At 40.5% G+C, this 18,255-nt stretch overlaps 1 protein-coding gene across 2 annotated transcripts in view; it reads left to right on the top strand.

The window, feature by feature from the left end:
- The window catches only part of LOC120836257 (cytochrome P450 3A41), a 35,302-nt gene extending 17,374 nt beyond the window's left edge, over positions 1-17,928 (top strand). For both annotated transcript variants that reach the window (XM_040208486.3, XM_040208484.2), the window contains exons 3-14: positions 229-281; positions 359-452; positions 1,954-2,070; positions 2,887-2,975; positions 5,770-5,915; positions 10,541-10,656; positions 10,769-10,910; positions 11,008-11,168; positions 12,206-12,297; positions 13,807-13,950; positions 16,866-17,028; positions 17,141-17,928. In XM_040208486.3, the coding sequence (XP_040064420.1) occupies positions 229-281; positions 359-452; positions 1,954-2,070; positions 2,887-2,975; positions 5,770-5,915; positions 10,541-10,656; positions 10,769-10,910; positions 11,008-11,168; positions 12,206-12,297; positions 13,807-13,950; positions 16,866-17,028; positions 17,141-17,221 (1,398 nt within the window). In that variant the 3' untranslated portion in view covers positions 17,222-17,928. The remainder of the gene's footprint in view (positions 1-228; positions 282-358; positions 453-1,953; positions 2,071-2,886; positions 2,976-5,769; positions 5,916-10,540; positions 10,657-10,768; positions 10,911-11,007; positions 11,169-12,205; positions 12,298-13,806; positions 13,951-16,865; positions 17,029-17,140) is intronic.
- The last annotated feature ends 327 nt before the right edge of the window (positions 17,929-18,255 follow it).

Genomic DNA, 18,255 nt, shown 5'->3' with positions numbered 1-18,255 from the left:
CGGCAGCCCGACCGGTGATCTTCTCACACTGAGGCAGCACCGATACTTATGACTTTATCGAGGGCAAAGCGTGTTGACACTTGAGTCACAATACACGTCGTTCTATGGACACGCAGACATACTGTGTTTCTACGTTGTATTCTTCCACTCCACCCCCCCCCCCCCCTTTCCACAAAGGGAAACCCACTGTGTTAACCGCGTTGTTTCATGTTCTGCTCTATATTTCAGCCGTTTCAAGTTGTCGAAGGAGCTCTCTACAAAAAATACGGACGCTTGTTTGGGTAAGTTTGGTACAAAAGTTTGTGCTTTTATGTCATATTTAATTTGATTTGTCATGAAAATATCACAAATATTTCAGATCCTTTGAAGACGGCAAACCAGTTCTTTATGTAGCTGAGCCGGAGCTCCTCAAGGACATATTTGTCAAGGACTTCGCGCTTAGCCAAAGAGTTGTGAGTCAATACTTTCTACCATCTTCTTAGGTTATGAAAAGGTTGGGGGGTCCATGAGATCATAAAAGCGCTCACCCCAACCGTCATTCATATTGGAGAAACTGTTCATAAGGATTCATAAAGTGTGTCTCAGCTTAAACGTTCAAACGAATTTGGGGATACAACTATCACTAATAATTACTGTGAAGAAAGAAAAATATATTAAAGATCATTCCATTTGAATTAAAAGAGAGCTATGCCTAAAGCGCCGCACTGCCCAGAACCTCTAGAGACCCAAATGCGATGTATACATTGCAGCCACTCAGAAGACGGAAACACCAGTTTTATCCCGTGTATGTGAATATTACGTTTGTTTTCCTGAAAGGTGCACCTAAACGCGAGAAAACACGAAAATCCTCCAACCAGTCGTTACGCAATATATCAGGACATTTCGGCCGCCAAGTGCGTGTCGCTCCTGAGGGCAGCGCGCAATTGCAAACTTACCAGGTGTATTCCTCGGCACAGGCACCAGTAGGGACGTCTTTTTCTAAACTTTCTGAATATAGCATGAGTGCTTAGCTTTGACAGAAGCTGAAGATGCGCGAAAGTCGAGATTCCGAAAACTCTTGATATCACGTCACGCACCCCCCCCCCCCCTTCCCCCCCCCCCCCAAAAAAAAAAAGAAGCTTCAGCGGTATTTTGAAAATACTTTTCTACAACCTAAATGCACCAAACAAACAAACCAAAAAAGAAAAACCTGATATTTGTAATTTTGGAGGCCACATGAAGACGATTTATGTGTTTTTCCATAAATAAAAAAAACGGTTCAGCATTCTTTTAAAAACATAAATCTAAATTATATACGTCGCATTACGCCTTGATACACGCCTATATGTTGGTCAACAGACTTGCATTTTTTAGATCTACACACAAGGTGTAAATCTTTTTAGTAACTCTGGAAAGTGCCTAGCCTTCCTCTATAGCGTATTCGGTGCAATACTTTTTAAACGTATGATACAAAATTCCCTCAATGTACATACACTCCACAGTAAATAAAGTAGGCTCTGGCCTAGCGAACCTATCAACAAACATATAAATCAATTAGTATTACTGCCATGGCATACACCCTAAATTATTGCCTTATCGCTGGTTGGATTTTCCTTTCTATGCATAACATAAATCATGCTTATCTATGCAACAGTGTAGAAGGGGGGGGGCGGTGTCTTATACATGTTACATGCCAGTGCAATGTTTTTGTCATAATTCGAGCTTTCGCAAATAAAGCTTTGGCGGATCAACACAGCACTTATTACTGGCAGCTGCGCACGTGTCTAATATACTCGAATGTGTAGAAACCTGTTATTAAATAGTACTATATCTAGAGTGCGATAGTACGTTTGAAGTGCAGATCGTGTAGCAATGTCATAAAGGTTATCGATGCTCTGTGTATAAGCTAGTTGTGTAGCGCGAAAAATCACTTCAACACTTCAAAGTCTAAATTACTATTGAATAAATTCCTAGAATCCGAAATTCGACGACCCGTACTTGGCCAACATGATGACAGTGGTGCCCCCCAAGGAATGGAAGAAAATTCGTTCTGCCACAAGCCCGGCTTTTACAACAGGAAAACTGAGAAAGGTAATGAACGTGGCCGTTCTGTAATAAGTAATTAAACAAAACCTGCGCCAGAGGACACATTTTTATTATTCTTTACGATAACTAAATGAAACGTGTCGCAGTTTATAATGCTTGAGTTTATATATATATATATATATATATATATATATATATATATATATATATATATATATATATATATATATATATATATATATATATATATATATATATATATAAACTCAAGCATTATAAACTGGGACACGTTTCATTATATATATATATGATGCTAGTATCAATATAGATTTTATTTTGTGTGCTGGATGCAATGCTTATGCACAAAAAAAAACATGTTTTTGCGCACTCAGTGGCTTTATCAACATACTTAAGAAAGCCTAATAAAATAATTTCATTTGCTCCTTTTAAACCCCGAAGTGCAGCGAACAACAAAAAAATGTTATGTTTGTGATACATACTTTATTTTAATATAATTGAACGTTCCAGAGACGCTATCCTCGATAGGCGTTTGTAACAAAGGTTCCTTATTTTTTTATAAAGATAAAAAATATAAATTCTAACCACTGACAACTTTTGAGATCATAATTGTTCCTTGTAATCCATGAACCCAACATATCAAGGTTCAAAGATTATTACAGACCATAAAACCTGAATTGACCTTTCTTTTTTTGCAAAATATGACGTTTTTCGACTTGCATCTCCACAATATATGCGCCTAGCAAAACGGTAATTACCTACCCTTCAGTCAAGTCCAGCTCAAATTGTAAACAAATTGTCTTGTTCCTTTGTTCATTCTCCTAATTTTTTGTTTACTTTCAGATGCACGACCTAATTGAGCAAAGTGCCCAACACATGTCTCGCAAGCTGAAGAACGCAGCAGAAAAAGAGCTTGACGTTGACATGAAACGGTAGGTGCGTAGTTGTTTGTAATTTGGGAAAGAGGGCCTGGGGTGAAGCTCTATTATTTTTGGGAAGTCATTTGTCGAACAGATCATGCTCTCAGAAATAGGGAGTGTAGTATTTCCACGCCTTGTGTAAACTACAAAAAAAACTACAAATCGACGTTCAGTCCGCTGACGTCGAATCGGTGATACCAACTTTTATGAGTGGCTTGTTAGTCGAGTAATGCAACTTATTGAAATAGTAAATCTAAGAATTAAATACTACAAAGAACACTTAAGGTTCTGTCAACCTGCTGCAAAAACCTCAGTGTGCTTTTTTTTATATGTACATTCGCTATTTCGTAAGTTCTATCATATGGCTATCAATCCGCTAGTACAAGTTGGTAACGTCAGTTGGACGTGAACTGAAAAACGTCTAAATGTAGTTTTGAGTCTTATATATGGGGCCAGGGGTGTAAGTACTGCACCCCATATTTCTGAGAGTGCACTTGTAAAGCCCCCACTAATGTTACTGCAAAGCTTGATCCTCTCAGGTGTCCACCTCGGGGTAGTACTGTAGTCGATGCCAGGGTTTGGGACCTTTTTCTTCCATTGCAACCCCTACTCTCATTCTCCCAACCTCACTATGGTATAAACAAATAGTGAACAAATATGCTTAATGCTGTCCGAAAGGAAAACTTCCACGACTAGGAAGATTTTTATATCAGCGGTTATAAACAGGAACGTCAAGCTTCGAAGAGCGTTTTCGTATATCCAAACCACCCACCAAAGGCGCATCGCACTTTCAATTCATGACATTCTTGATGAAATATAAAAGGATGTACTTGCCTTCTGAGCTAGTATTTTCTTATTGCCTTCTTTACTGTATTCCTTTACAGTAAATACGTTATCATACGCATTTCGAGCTCCAAAATCACTTTGAAACATAAACATTAATAACACAGATATGATACAGTCCGGCTATGAAGTACGTCATTATCACCGTTATTATGTCAGTGTTCGACTTTTGGCTTGTGTGCTAATTTTGCAATGACCCCAAGCACCCTTCATACGAGTGTTCGTGTCGTTGTTTTGCATAGCATCAAAAGAGTTATTTCGGGTCCTTATCGTAAGAAGTTTATTTATTTTAGTTCTTTGATCAGCTTGCTTGCCTTACCGTGTCAAAGAATCTACGGGAGTCTGGGTCTACATTAGTAGAGTGCCGTTTAAATGTTAGTTTGAGTTTTGTGCCAGTACTTAGTATTACGCAAAGAAGCATGATCACAGCATCACGAACATTGCGGACACCTCTACGTCAAGAGCATCCTTTGCGCACAATTTCAGAGCAGAATTTCATTCGCTTATTTCCGGCTGGAACGAAACACCATTCAAGATATTATGAGTTTATTTGCGAGCCTAATGACTGGTCACAGTTTTGTTAGTTCACTTGGCCATTTCGCACAAGGGACACAGGTAACATGAAGTCGGCGGTGTGCGAAGGCTTGAAAGAGTATTTTTATGACGTCAAAATTCATTACGGTGTTACTTCGGCAGCTATGGATGTGTCCCACCGGTGTGCGTACGGAAGTGTGTCGAAACGCACCTTTCTGCTGTCATCGTGATGTGTTATGTGGCGATCTCACAACTCTGTTTGTTCTTTTCGGGTTTCTGTGTTTTTGCGTATATAACCGATATTCACTGTGTTGGTTCTAACATCCTTGCGTTCAGCGAAAACAAGCGTTAACGGCTTTCCGCAGACACATGCCTTTCAGAAACTTCGTAGTGATAACAAACCAGATGTTCTGGCACGGACAGCCAGGGACTGCGGGCAAGCTGAGCTTGAAGCACGAAGAAGTATAACGGAGGCAGCAAATTGGAATGAACGACTACGTCGTGCATAAGACCAGTGCGATCCTGTGCTAGCTTTACAAACCAGCACTCGCTCCCGTCTTTTATCATAAAATTAAAACGGGGAAGCTAAGTCTTGATTCGTTATACACGTATACACGTGTATAATTCATATTTACAGGTAAGTAATCCATATTATAGACGTATACATGTGTATAAGTCATATACACGTTGTACATCGGGGCAACCTGTTAACCATACATGCACCATATATGCACCTACTGCGAATGGCAGCTTTCTGCTAGAAGTTAGCCGAAATTCGATCTCTCTCTTCATGAAACATTCCTCCGCGATACTTGAATACCCATAAATAATGCACTAGAACAGAAAAATGTTGCTACCGAGACCCGATTTTTATGGAAATCCTTGAAGCTGTTCTTTTGGAAAAGCTGGAGCTGCTGGGAGCTCGAGCCTATATGGATTCATCATATTGTTACGTTTTTAATTTACAAGAGAACGTCCATAACCAAATAACACCAGATTAGAAGGGTGTCACAAGCAGTCTTCACGCGAATTTTCTTCGTCTTCCGTGGTTCCCGGCACGCGCCTCAGGAGTACCGCTATAATATCAATGCTACAACGCCATATTTTCGTATTCGCCTGTTCGACGCTGGGCACTGTTTTCTGCATTAGTAGCATACCGAGGATATCGAACTACCAGGGTTGTGTGCACAATGTGGGAAATTTAAAAAAATAAAAGAGCGCCACTTTCCTGGAATCCCGAACATGGCTCAAATATGTATTGGCGTTCAATTATTTTCGTTTTATGATTTATTTATTTTCTTTTTATTCAGCGTCGGCCAACTGCAAAGTGTCTAGGAAAAGCGTATTACAAAATGTGTTCGTACGCTTTACCTTTTTCTCCATGGTGCTGATTTATTAACATCAACTTTATCCTGCATGTTTTTCGTAGATTTTATGGTCACTTCACTCTAGACGTCACAGCCAGCTGTGCATTTGGAACCAAATTAGGAAATGATTCTGAAGACACATCCAACTTCGTCATTTCAGCAAAAAACGCGTTTTTTGCGAAGATAACATTCCTAGTGGCCATTCAAGGTAAGCAAATTAGCGATACCACTATGCCTTGTATTTTATATATCCTCTGACACGTACAACATTTAAAAGTTATTTACCACTCTTTTGAATACACGTATGTATGTGTATGTATGGTTTAAGACCACTGCTAGTTCCGAATTGCGGCAGTGCACTGGTACGTCATTTCAGCTCGCAAATGTCTGAAAGGGCCCGTCTTCCAAGATGTCTTGGGAACCACTCCTCCCTATAGGGACAGGCTTCACCGTTTATATAATGGTAATGAGTGAGAGTGATAAGTGCAGCCGCAGTAATATTGTGAACGAAAAGGAGAGAAGGCGTTTATTGCATTTTTTGCATGAAAGTTAGGGAACGGTAAAGGGAGCTGGAGAAAAATTGGGCCAGGAGCGGGTACCGAACCCGCAACTTTTGCCTATCCGGGGCGACGCCTTAACCGATTAGACCATCCCGGCCACTGGTTTCGGAGGACTCAATTTTTTTGACCAGCTTTCTGTGCACTGCTAATTTCAAATTCGCTCAACTGGGTAGACGACAGCCATTGCTGATTTAAGGCACATGCTAGTTCCGAAATGCGGCAGTGACGTGACGCGTCATTTCAGCTTGCGAATATCGAAACGAAAACAGGGAAAGGAACGTCGTATCGCAAGAAAATCGTATCACGAAAAAGAAAAGCCAAAACAACTTTGCCCCTAACAAAACAAAAAAAAAAAACTAAGCTGTCTTTGTTCTAGTAGGGTGGGATTTTCCTAAAAAAGTTGTTATAATTGCTGTAGTTCTTGTTTTTCGCATTCTTGTAACTGATCGGAAGAATTGATCAAACAACCAGAAAATCAAAGTCAAATTGGATGTTTTTTAGCCTTTATACAGCCTAAGGTCGGTCTGCCAGGATGGGGCGACACTGGTTTACACTGTAGATGAGCAATTTTGCCAGTGCAGTGCGACTGCTAACCTGGGGTCTTTAACGTGGTCACGCAGTAGTGATACACGACCGCACGCCGGTACGATGCCCATCCAGATAGAAACTGGCAGGGGTGGGGCTGGAACCCAGGATCCCTGGGTTTCAGGGATCCTGGAACCCAGAGATCCTGGGCTCCAGCCGTGTTTAAAAAGGCATATAATGAAAAATAATCAACATTTTCTAGCTACAGTGATATTAGTTTGATTTAAATAAATTATATCTAACATATTTTTAAAAAGTTTTTTAATAATTATTTTTCACATTTTACTTACAGCTGAGCCACCTGATGTGGAGTGTGTACACTTCGTGACACAATCGTATGAACGAATGATGGGCTTTTTATTTTTTTTTCTTCTTTACACTTTAGCCATTTCTATGAAAACTACTCGTTTATGGAAATTGCTCATTCGGGGCACAAAGTTATCGATAAACGTTTGACGCTGATCAGCCCCTACTGCAAGTAAAATGCGAAAAATCGCTTGGCGCTAACTCTGTTGCACGGTGTACCCCCTGCGTGAGAGGCGCCTTAAGCATTGTTATCACTACTGCTATTAAATGATAACGACCACTTTACCAAAGCAGGGAGCTGGGCTAGTTGGCGCAAGTTGAAAATAGTGTAGGTGTAATAGCGCGTAACAACGATGACTAAGAAAAGGAACAGACAACACAGGACTCGCACTGACTCGCACTTAGCTTTTTAATAGTGAAAACAAGAACCAGTAGAACATTAAAGGCACACTAACCACACATGCGCCACCAAAACTGTCTCGTCGTAAAAAGCTTCATCAATCAGCGCATCGATAAACCCTCCCCCCCTTTTCAATGTTAAAAAACTCAATTATTTTTCCATCGCTTGCGCTATGGGAGAAAGAAAAACATTTTTTAACTACGAATGGGGTAGCGATGCGCTGAAAGATGAATTCGAGCTGAGCTTCCCTCCGGGTCCGTCAAAAGACTGGTGAGCGTTTCTCCGGACCCGCACAAAACTGGGTGAGCTTTGCTCCGGTGAGCTTTTCTCTGGGTTTGCAATTCATGGAGGCCCCTGCCCTCGACACCTGCGCGCGCACCACCGTGTTGCATTTCCTTTTCACGCTGAAAAACTTGTCTCGATATTTTTTATCGCACCTCGTAGAACAGTCTTTTTTGTATACGCCGGTGTGTACCAAAGTCAAAGGAAAAAGGTCCTGACACCAAAGAAAGAGAAAGAGAAAATAAATGATGGTGTTGGGGAGAGATTGGCGGCCTTTAAAGCGGGTGTGACACTTAGTCACCCCATGTTCAAATTAACATCTATTTAGAATACGAGCTGGCACACACACACATATTAGACAAATGCTTTTCCTAGATATATAGGACTGAGACCGTATTCTAAGTCGACAAAAAGATCCCCCGATATGCTTACAAACTGACTGAAAACATATTCAGAGAAATATTTGAAATGCTTTTGTTTCTGTGTTTCAGGTTACATAACCGTTAGTAAGAACAATATGTAGCGCTACTTACCTTACTCGTCAAATCTCATTCATATGGAGCACCACATTGTAGACTAAGAAGTTCTTGGTGACTCAAGAAATAAAATAATTCAATATGTCATCTTAAAACAGCTTGTTTTAAATAGTATCTCTGTCGCATACAGAGGTAACTCTTATATTATGTCTGTCGCGGTATGGCTTCACGATTCCATTGTACTGATGGCATGAATGTTTGCTTTCACATATAAATATCTATGACGCTCATCTAAGCTTTTTGTTTCTGTCTCTAAGTCTCATTAAAACCAAATTCCCAGTATTTTTTGTTTTTTTTATTGATACATTAACAGTCTCGCAAGTACGTAATAGGCAAGGTTTTCGTAATATAATTCTGCCGAGTTGTTTGTGGCCTATACCTGGGTTCCGGGTTTCCGGTTTCGGGAGAACTCCGAATCCAAGATGTCATCGAATAAAAAAAATCCTAAGCTTCAGGGGAAACAAATCTGTCTCTAAATCAGTTTTTTACCTGGAACACAACCCCACAATGAACTGACCGCGAACTTCCAGGGCTTTTTCACCGTATATCGTATCTACTTTTGTTCTGGGTATTAATACGGGGACGTCTTCAAAGTGTTTGGGTCACGCGTATCTTCCTTCGAAATTCGAAGATGCCGCGCCGGTGATCTGTTTGTTTCAAGATAATCCAGGATAAACCCGAAATTTTATGTTCGACACCAAACGTTGATACCGAAGAACACCGAATCAAGAACACTGAGCATAACCCATAAAAATCTTTTGTACGCGATGCGTTTGTATCATTAATTTTTAAATGGGTAATAAAGAGGCCCTGAGACGGGATTTATGCTAGTGGAAAATTTTTATTTGAACATGACCTATAGGAGCCCAACTAAGAACACAATGTACTGCTCGAAATTCATTCTCTTTCCGCCTGAAAACAGCCGCTCGAAAATCGACCTGTTTCAGTCGCGCTCACTTTTGCTTCCATGGTCACTTGGTGTTTAAACTATTTGTACCAAATACATTCAAAGTAGTGAGTGATCTAATACACACATTCAAAAGTAAAATTAGAAAAGAATACGGACCGCTATTTTTTGGCCTAAAAAAAACTGCAAAAACGTTGATCGAAAAAAAAAAATGTTGCACAGATCACAGGAAGTGCATGTACACGTCCTTCTCAATATGGTGACGTACCACGGGCTGGACGACGCGATGGCGCGGTACGTACCCGCCAATCGATCTTTAAGCGCAGGACACGGAGCAGAAGGAATATAAGCGCCAAACAACCGAACTACAAACGGTTCACGCACGGTCGCCGTCTTCGTCGTCTGCTTCAGAGGCCGGAAAAGCAGAGGAAAGAAAAACCGCTGTCGGGTGTAGCCACGTGACTTCTGGCCATTAGATTCGGCGGTTGTGTTTCGGTTTTGGTTCAAAGCAGTTGAGTTTTCTGGCTTTGTTAAAGACATACGTCACCCTTTAGCAAAATCGTTCTTGGGTAGTCTCCTGACACCTTATTAAAACGGCTAACAATTTTTTGGGGGGATGTCAGTATTTATTTAAGGTTCTTCTCAAATACCCAGACCGGAGTTTGTAGCTAACAGAATCGTAAAACATGTGGATAGACACGTCGCATATATCAAAATCATAGAGTGAAAAATACAACTTATATAATTATTGTCATCCTGGTCTCATGCGATAAGTAGATTGACGTTAAAAAAGCAAGCTCTGGTGTCACTCAGCGTAGTTCATTGTGGCGTATTTTGCAGCGTAGGCAAGTATGGCGGTCTTCTAGCTAATACGGCCGTTGCCTTCCCAAAGAAAGTTGTTCGAGCAAGCCCCGTTTCTCCAGAAAGTCACGTGTATTGAGAAACGAAGAGTTACAGAGAGACAGGCTGTCTTTCTGAGCGTAAAATGCATCGTGAACATAGCAGTAGTGATGGAATAGGATGCTAACCTCAAAAATGTGAAATGGCTATTAGAAAGAAAAGGAAAAATTGTACCATTCATTGTGTTTTTTTTCTGCAAAAATAGATATTGTGCGCATATATCTAAATTTGTAATCATGCTTGTTTGTGCATGCTCTATCTCCGTACCTCACACGGGGATATTTTAGCATCTAAGGAAGATTTCAAGAATGCAGGGGCTTCACTTACCGGCCAACATTCACTCCCTCCACTTCACAGTCTTCTTTCAACGGTTTATGAAGACCCTTCGGAAAAACATATTCAATATGGATGCGTTTGAGTTCTACAAGGAGGCGACAATGAGCATCATTCAGAAGCGAAAGGAAGGAAAGCAGGTAAAGAACCGTGAAACATTGCCGTAGGTTACCATAACCCAATTTTTAGTCTGGGCTTTGTTCGAGAACATCACTCATTTTCTTTTCGTTTGTAATTTTTTAAACATGGCAGGTACATGACGATTTTCTTCAAATGATGCTGAACGCTCAAGACGAAGCGGTTTCAACTGCCTCAGAAATAACCGAATCCCGAGACCAAGAAATCTTTGATGTTGACTCGGAATTGCAGAGCAAAAAGTCGACAGCTGTCAAAAGTGCGTATAAGCAACTACTCCTCTGCCCATTTATTAATTCCAATAAACAATGTTTTTTTTGTATTTTTTTAATGTTTCATTTGTTTATTACCCACAGATTTAACTGAAGAAGAAGCGCTGGCTCAGTGCGTTCTATTCTTTCTCGCTGGTCAAGACACGGCCTCCACACTGGCCTCATTTACTTCGTACATTCTGGCTGTCAATCCAGAAGTACAAGAAAAGCTCAGGAAAGAAGTGGACAACTGCTTTGAAAAACATGTGATTACTCCTAAATTTATGTTCCTTGCATGCAGTTTCCATTTCATTATAAGATGTAGTAGATGTTTGCTAAACTTGTGTTGCAACCATAACTTTGGATGCTTAATGGATATTTCCTTTCATTCTTTCTTGTTATTTAAGCGTACAGAGTAGATTACAGTTATTTACCTTTTCTTGTTTTATAATTTAGCGACTAATATGTACAATATGCACTGATAGGAATAGCTCACCCATCAGATGGATATTCATGAGCCATTGTACTATCAAGGAAATAAGTGCGAAGGTTTCATTTTGCAAAAGAGACCTATTATTTCATTACGTTTGTCCTAACATGCCACTGTTTTGTAAAAGATCCTCAGCGCCTTTAGTTTTTAAAATGTGTGTTCGTTAAAAGGAAATAAAAGCCTAATTAAAGACACGACATTGCTATCATACCGAAGCTTCGTAACTAGAGAAAAGCGCGGGACATGCGACGATGGAAAATTGGTGGAATTCGTTTACACTTCTGGTTTTATAGAAGTAAGCTGTCGATAGTAAACGGGTATTAAAACAATGTTTGGGTTCGTCCTTTTTGGGTAAATAGCTCAACTTACTCGTTTTAAGCATCCTAGAAATATCGGTGTTACTCTCATGTGTTGTCGTTTTTTCTATTAAAAACGCGCTCAAACTTCGCGACACGTTACTTTTCTTTATCTCACTTTTCTTTGTCTCGTGCCACAATGTTTGGTCGCGTTTTAAATTGGTAAAGGACCACTCTATTGCAATTTTCTGCTCCCTAAATGTCCATTGGGTGTATCTTAAGTTTGCTTAATGAAAACGCAATCTATAGAGAGCACTTTACTGCTCCTTTACATATATTAACTTTGTTCTAAAGTCTATCTGCTCGAGTCAAGAGGCTATCCAGAAATATAATCCATGGAATGCTGCACGGGCCAGTTTTTGAAATTTATATACTTCTCAATAAATACTTGTCAAGCGTTCATACTGGATATTTCAGTTCCCATTATGCAAATTGATTTGCACACTTTCAATTCTAGGGAGGTTCACCAACCTACGACGCTATATCAAAGCTCAGCTACCTCAACGGAGTGATCTCAGAAACACTTAGGATGTTTCCTCCAGCCCCACGGTAATATTCAACCTCCGAAGTCCCCCTACAATTATAAACATGCTTGAGGAGTATCTCGCATTAATAAACGCTACGTCTTGGCATCGCCATGCATGATGTTTAACATAAACTTGTACCATTTTTATAAGAAAACAAACAAGCGATAATATATATATATTTTTTTCATTATACATCCTCGAGCTTATTACTTTCAAGATCCAGAAACTAGTATTTTTATATACTTTCCTTGTGTTATTCATTGTTAAAAAAAACGAAGTCATCTTGTGTGTATTTGTGTAAATACAGGATAAACAATTGTTTTGGTAGAGATTTCATTCACAGCATGCTAGCTTATACGTATACTATAAAATAAATTCAACTTATTAAAATAATATTATCAATGGCAAAGAGAATCTGATTTTTGAAAATTCTGAAACTATCATTTATTTATTTATTACAAATAGTAAACAGAAGACAGTAACCTAAATTAGGGGACCTCTGAGAACACTGTAGCGCTTTCTGACACAGACAAGAGGGGAAAGCAGGACAACACATGCTCTTTTCTCCCTCAGATTTTGTCTCTTCTGCCTTAGTGCCCCTTGCTGAAATTCAGTTGCAGAAATAGTACAAGTGCAAAAAGCGCAGAAACTAAATTATTTATGTAAATTAATTCGTTTGATCATGAAGAGTGGTTAAGAGCTGAGTAGGACTACCGTTAACAAGAGAACGAACGCCGGTTACCCTTTGAATATTTTTATTGGTATCGCCGGCAAACATGAAAAAAAATACTCTCCATTTAAATCACTCAGCGTTCTAGATCAATTTCAGAAACCGGAGGTGCTGCATAAGACAATTTCTGAAATAGAATAAGAAACATTCTCTACTAAGATTTGGTAATGGTGTGTGCTAAATTAAAATAAAAATATAATATTTTCAGTAGCACTTCAATTACACGTTGTGGAACTATAGGACGCGGCGTTACCTCACTTTGAAATGACATTCATGTTAACTGATCTGTATCTCGGCATTGTTTGAAGTTAAGTTATGATGCGCTGCACTCTAAAAAATGTCTGTGCGTCTGCATTCCCACACAACATTGGAAAGCCAATCACCGCAACTTACGGAGGCAGCTCAGCGAATGACGATGCCGAAACATATGTTTAGACCAAAAAACGCAGTCTGAGTTGTGACATTAGGCAATGCAAAAAGTCATGCTTGGATTGCTTAATGTCACAACTCAGACTGCGTTTTTTGGTCTAAACCTAAGTTTCGGCATCGCTATTCGCTGATCTGCTTCCGTAAGTTGTGGTGACTGGCTCTCCGAGTGTTGTGCGGGAAAGCAGACTCACGGGCTTTTTTTTTACAGTGTGTAGCATTCCGTTAAAACACCTTGCGGCGGAGGGATGCACATAATAAACCCCTCTCTTACGTCACTGAAACCTATGAATCTGTCAGGATTGTACGAAGATTACCAACAAAAATAGTTTTTTGTTTACATATTCAACGCGTTTTTACCTTGTTTATTTTCAGATTGGAAAGGAGTCCAATGGTTGACTATGTGCTTGGAGAAACAGGAATCAAAGTGCCTAAAGATAGTGTAATAGCCATTCCGGTCTACTCAATGCACCATGATCCGGAGTTTTTCCCTGACCCTCATACGTTCAATCCGGAACGGTAAGTAAGACACATTACAATTTGACTCTTTTCATTTGGAACCTCACCGTATTAATGTTATTCAAATAAAGAAAATACAAGAAAATGTAGAGCTCCAAACTCAATGAACGCTTTGCAAAAAAATTTTGCTTACCTGCTTACAACGTTGCTCAGCTATATTCATAAAATGCATACAACTGTGCTTTGTTCATTCACGGTTTGCCCTAGTACTTCATGGGTCAATTTTCCAAGATAAGGGTTGAACAAAAGTCCTACGTCATGTCAAATTGATGTACTATTTATTGTTTATTAAAATGAGTAGTCTAACGATCTGTCACTTGTCTAAACGTCCACAAAAAAGGATGTTAGTAAGCAACGACCGATCATAACACTTTGCGAAAATAATAAAACACGACGAGAAGATTCAACAACTGAGCACGATTTTAATTTCTTTCACCAAAATGCATAAGTCGTTGGATAAGAACTACGAAGATGTGGTAATTAACCAAAAGTGTTAAGTTTACGTCTTTTTTAACATACCTTTTTGGGAGACAAAGAACTTAAAGAACAGCGTATTTTGCGTGTTTTCATAAAAATATTGCGCCTTTGAGGTTGAGAGAAAAAGAGAGAGAGCAACCACTGAGCAAAGCTAACTCCCAAAGCCAATAGTGATAGGTCGCCTTTGTGTTCTTCTAAGCAGCTCGCTCACCTAGTGCACACGTAGACATAGCTCATCGCTATATTGTTTGACTGCGTTGGGAACAACCTCGTTCGCCTTTTCCTGAGTTCGCTAACTCTGTCACGAACTTTCAGCTGCAGTCCTGCGGTTCTCTAGAAGGCCCTATGCTCGCCTCAAGACTAACCATGATTGTGTATTTAATTAGGGAGCCTACCATTTGTTTGGACAAAAAACAACTCCACTCTCTACTTCGGGGTGCTATGGTATAGGTAGTGTCCTAGCGGTTCTGCCCAGTAGGTCTGGCAACTAACATAGATTCAAAATGGCTCTCAACGTACATAAACGTGTATTTTGTTTGTTCGTGAAAAATCCGCGGACTCAACGCCTTATAAACAGGTACACCGCTACAATATGCGCGTTTATAACATAGCTAAATGTAACTCAAACAATCTTACCTTTCTCGTTTTAATAAAAAATACATCAACAATTAAGGCAAAAAAATGCATAACCAATTGCTAGGCAATTATGTTGCACGCGAAACGAGTGGTTTCAGTCCGATTCTTCTGGAATGGACGTCTACGCTCTCTGTGCTGTTCAGCGGTTAGTTTAGCGACTGCCTTAACTCGTGGCATGTTACTCTATAGCGATTTCTGGAACAAAATTGCCAGCGCTAATCCGGGATTTAGACCTCTGGCGCACTTCCGGAACCCTCCATAGCCGCAGATGTTTCTCCGACGACATCCAACCACCGTCTGGCGGTCAGGGGGTTCCGCGTGAGTGATTGCGCAATCATCACTGTCACGTTCCTCCAAGGGGACAAGGGCGAATTGGAGACTGAAGTGACGCATGAAAGTAGAAGGAAGAAATCAATTTAATCAGACACACCAAAATAAATTTGGCCGTAAAGGAAATCGAATAAAGAGAAACAAATGTTGGAGTTAAGTAAGAGAGGACTCTAGATGCACGAACAGCTTGGTGTCCTCTCAAGGTCTAATCGGGGTCTGAAGTTCACTCAGAGATTGAGTAATGATGGATTCGAAGGCGCCTTCTTTTCGCTTGCGTCGGAGCCACGGTCTCCCGGGTGAAATCCTTGAGCTCGGCAAGCTTGCGATGGGCGAACGGCAACCGGCCGTCCCTCGGGCTTGATGGTGCTGCCTTTCCTGTGGCGAGGCCAAGGTTTCTGGGAGGTGCGGCAGGGGATGGTCGTCAGAGATGGGATGCCACTCCGGTTCGACGGTGCTGCCGTTCCTAGGACGGGGCCAGGATCTCTCAGGAGCGTAGCCTGAGCTGATAGGAGTGCTGTCGAATGTCACTCCGGCTCGACGGTGTTACCTTTCCTGGGACGAGGCCAGGGTTTTTCAGGAGCGTAGCCTGGGCTGCCGGGAGCGCTGTCCGCCACAGTCGTTTGCTTTTTCCCCCTCAAGACACACATACCTCGTGCCCTCCGCTTGTCTTCAGCTCGCCCTTCTCCGTTTCTTCTTCTTCACCCCATTTACACTCCAAGAACGTGACATCCCTCCCCCCCCCCCCCTTTCGAAGAGCCTCGATTTATGAGGCGCAGTATCGTTATACTGCTGAGATGTCGAAGAGCAGACCTTGGTGTCGACGAGCACCATAACCGTACTCACACACGCACATCCGAACACAAAAATCACCATGAAGCATGGTGCTAAGCATCATGCTTAGCACGTTAAACTATGTGGTTGTAAACCGCTTTTGAAATTGCGCAAGTTCCTGAAGAGAACAAAGAACAAGACAAAAAAAGAAAGTATAGAGGCGTTTTTTGTCAAAAAAGCAGGAGACAGGGGCGTCAGCACGCCGTCGGTGAGTCTCATTGACAAAGAATGTCCTTTTTTATGGTTTTATCTGAGGGTAGGCGCGTGGTAGACATATAATATTAATGCACAACTATTTCTGTGTTTTTTTTTTATATTTGCAGGCGATAATATATATTTCTTGGTTGGATAATGCAATAAACTTAGTTGGAAGTCAGCACCAGTAGTTCGTACGCGTGCCTTTTAACGTCTCTGTCCAGTTCGCGCCATTTTAATCAGGTGTACTATCCTAGTAGCTGCAGCTTATGGTCACGAACTACAGGTGATAAAACCTAAACAGGAATGTGTTTTGGTGCAAATAATAACTGCTCTGGCACACAAAGTAGCAACCGCCAACCATGTTCCATATTAAAATGTAAACGTTTTTAACTAAGCGTGTTTCTCAACGACCTCAATATTCACCCAATCTGCATTCTCCGCAGGTTTATTGGCGAAAATACCAGCTCAATTCGTCCCTACACCTACCTTCCGTTTGGTGCTGGTCCACGAAATTGCATCGGCATGCGGTTTGCTCTGCAAACAGTGAAGACCTGCATCTTGCACGCTGTTCACAACGTCGAATTCATACGCACTCCACGAACAAAGGTAATCTACTGAACGTCGACGTTATTAATTCGAACGCTGCACCTTATTCTGGCTTAGTCTGTGCGTTTCTACCACCGATTCCTAAAATCTTTGTTTTTCAATACCTCTGCAGGTTCCACTTGAGCTTCATCCTGGCTTTGGACTTTTAAATCCCAAGGACCTTACCGTAGGACTCCGCCTGAGAAAATTATAATGCTTCTTCTAATACCAGAAACATCTTTGATGCAGCGCTGCTCGACAGTAATGCCAGAGGAAAATCAATAATTCAACCTTAGACGAAACATTTTACCAGTGTGAAATTACATGTATATGTTCTTTTGTTTGCGTCGAATATAATATTCTTTTTATTTAAGCTAGGGGCGGACAGGAACCAAATCAGTGAGTTTTAATCACTTAAGTTTGTCCTCCCAATAATAAACAAAATCAAATGTTAATTGACAATGCCATCCTGATCTGAGATTTTTTTTTCTTCCTTTAGCTTGCGATTCTGTAGTTGTTGTTTTTTTCCGCACTTTTTTTTTTATTTGGGGAAGTTGACCGTAACAGTTGATTATGAGTTTTTATTACCTAAAATTGACTAAAATATGAGGAACGATACGGAGTCTTTATGCCAATGTATATCTTGATGGAGCTTTCAGCTTTGTAGCTTCACTCTTATCTTTGTCATTGTATATTTTGATAGGTCATTTTTATAACCTTGTGGTTCACTAGATTTTTATATATGTATATTTTGGATATCTTGTATTTCTGTGCAGCAGTTTTTCAACCGTTGTTTTCTTGTTTTATGTGCAACCATTGTTTCTTTGTAGCGTTATTTATGTTTACCGCCCACCCTGCTTGGACCTCGAAGAGTCCGCAGTATGTACTAAATAAATAAATACCTAATCAGCCACGACTATATCAAGGACAATGTGCAAGGTTTTGGGCCCACCGAGAAACAAGGGTGCAAGAGAATATTACTACAAACGTTTCCACGTTTTCATTTCAGTCGAAATCCTCAAAGTGGAGGGCGAAGTTGGCTGACACCCTGGGGGTTTTATTTTTTTTTTTTTTAGAAGTTACTCCTACCAGCCATGATTAACCTCGTGTCTTGTTTAAATACCTATCTTACAAAACCTTCACCAATAAGCCCAACGTCAAGCAAAACCGAATCCACAAAAATTTCAAGTTCTGGCTAATTTTTGTTACACAAGTTATAATTACATTACCACAGAAAATACTATATTG

This window comes from Ixodes scapularis, unplaced genomic scaffold (genome assembly GCF_016920785.2).
Source record: "Ixodes scapularis isolate PalLabHiFi unplaced genomic scaffold, ASM1692078v2 PGA_scaffold0__279_contigs__length_252992795, whole genome shotgun sequence".
NCBI classification, from domain to species: domain Eukaryota; kingdom Metazoa; phylum Arthropoda; class Arachnida; order Ixodida; family Ixodidae; genus Ixodes; species Ixodes scapularis.
The sequence above is the reverse complement of the archived record's forward strand: the minus strand, read 5'-3'. Positions and strand labels throughout refer to the sequence as shown.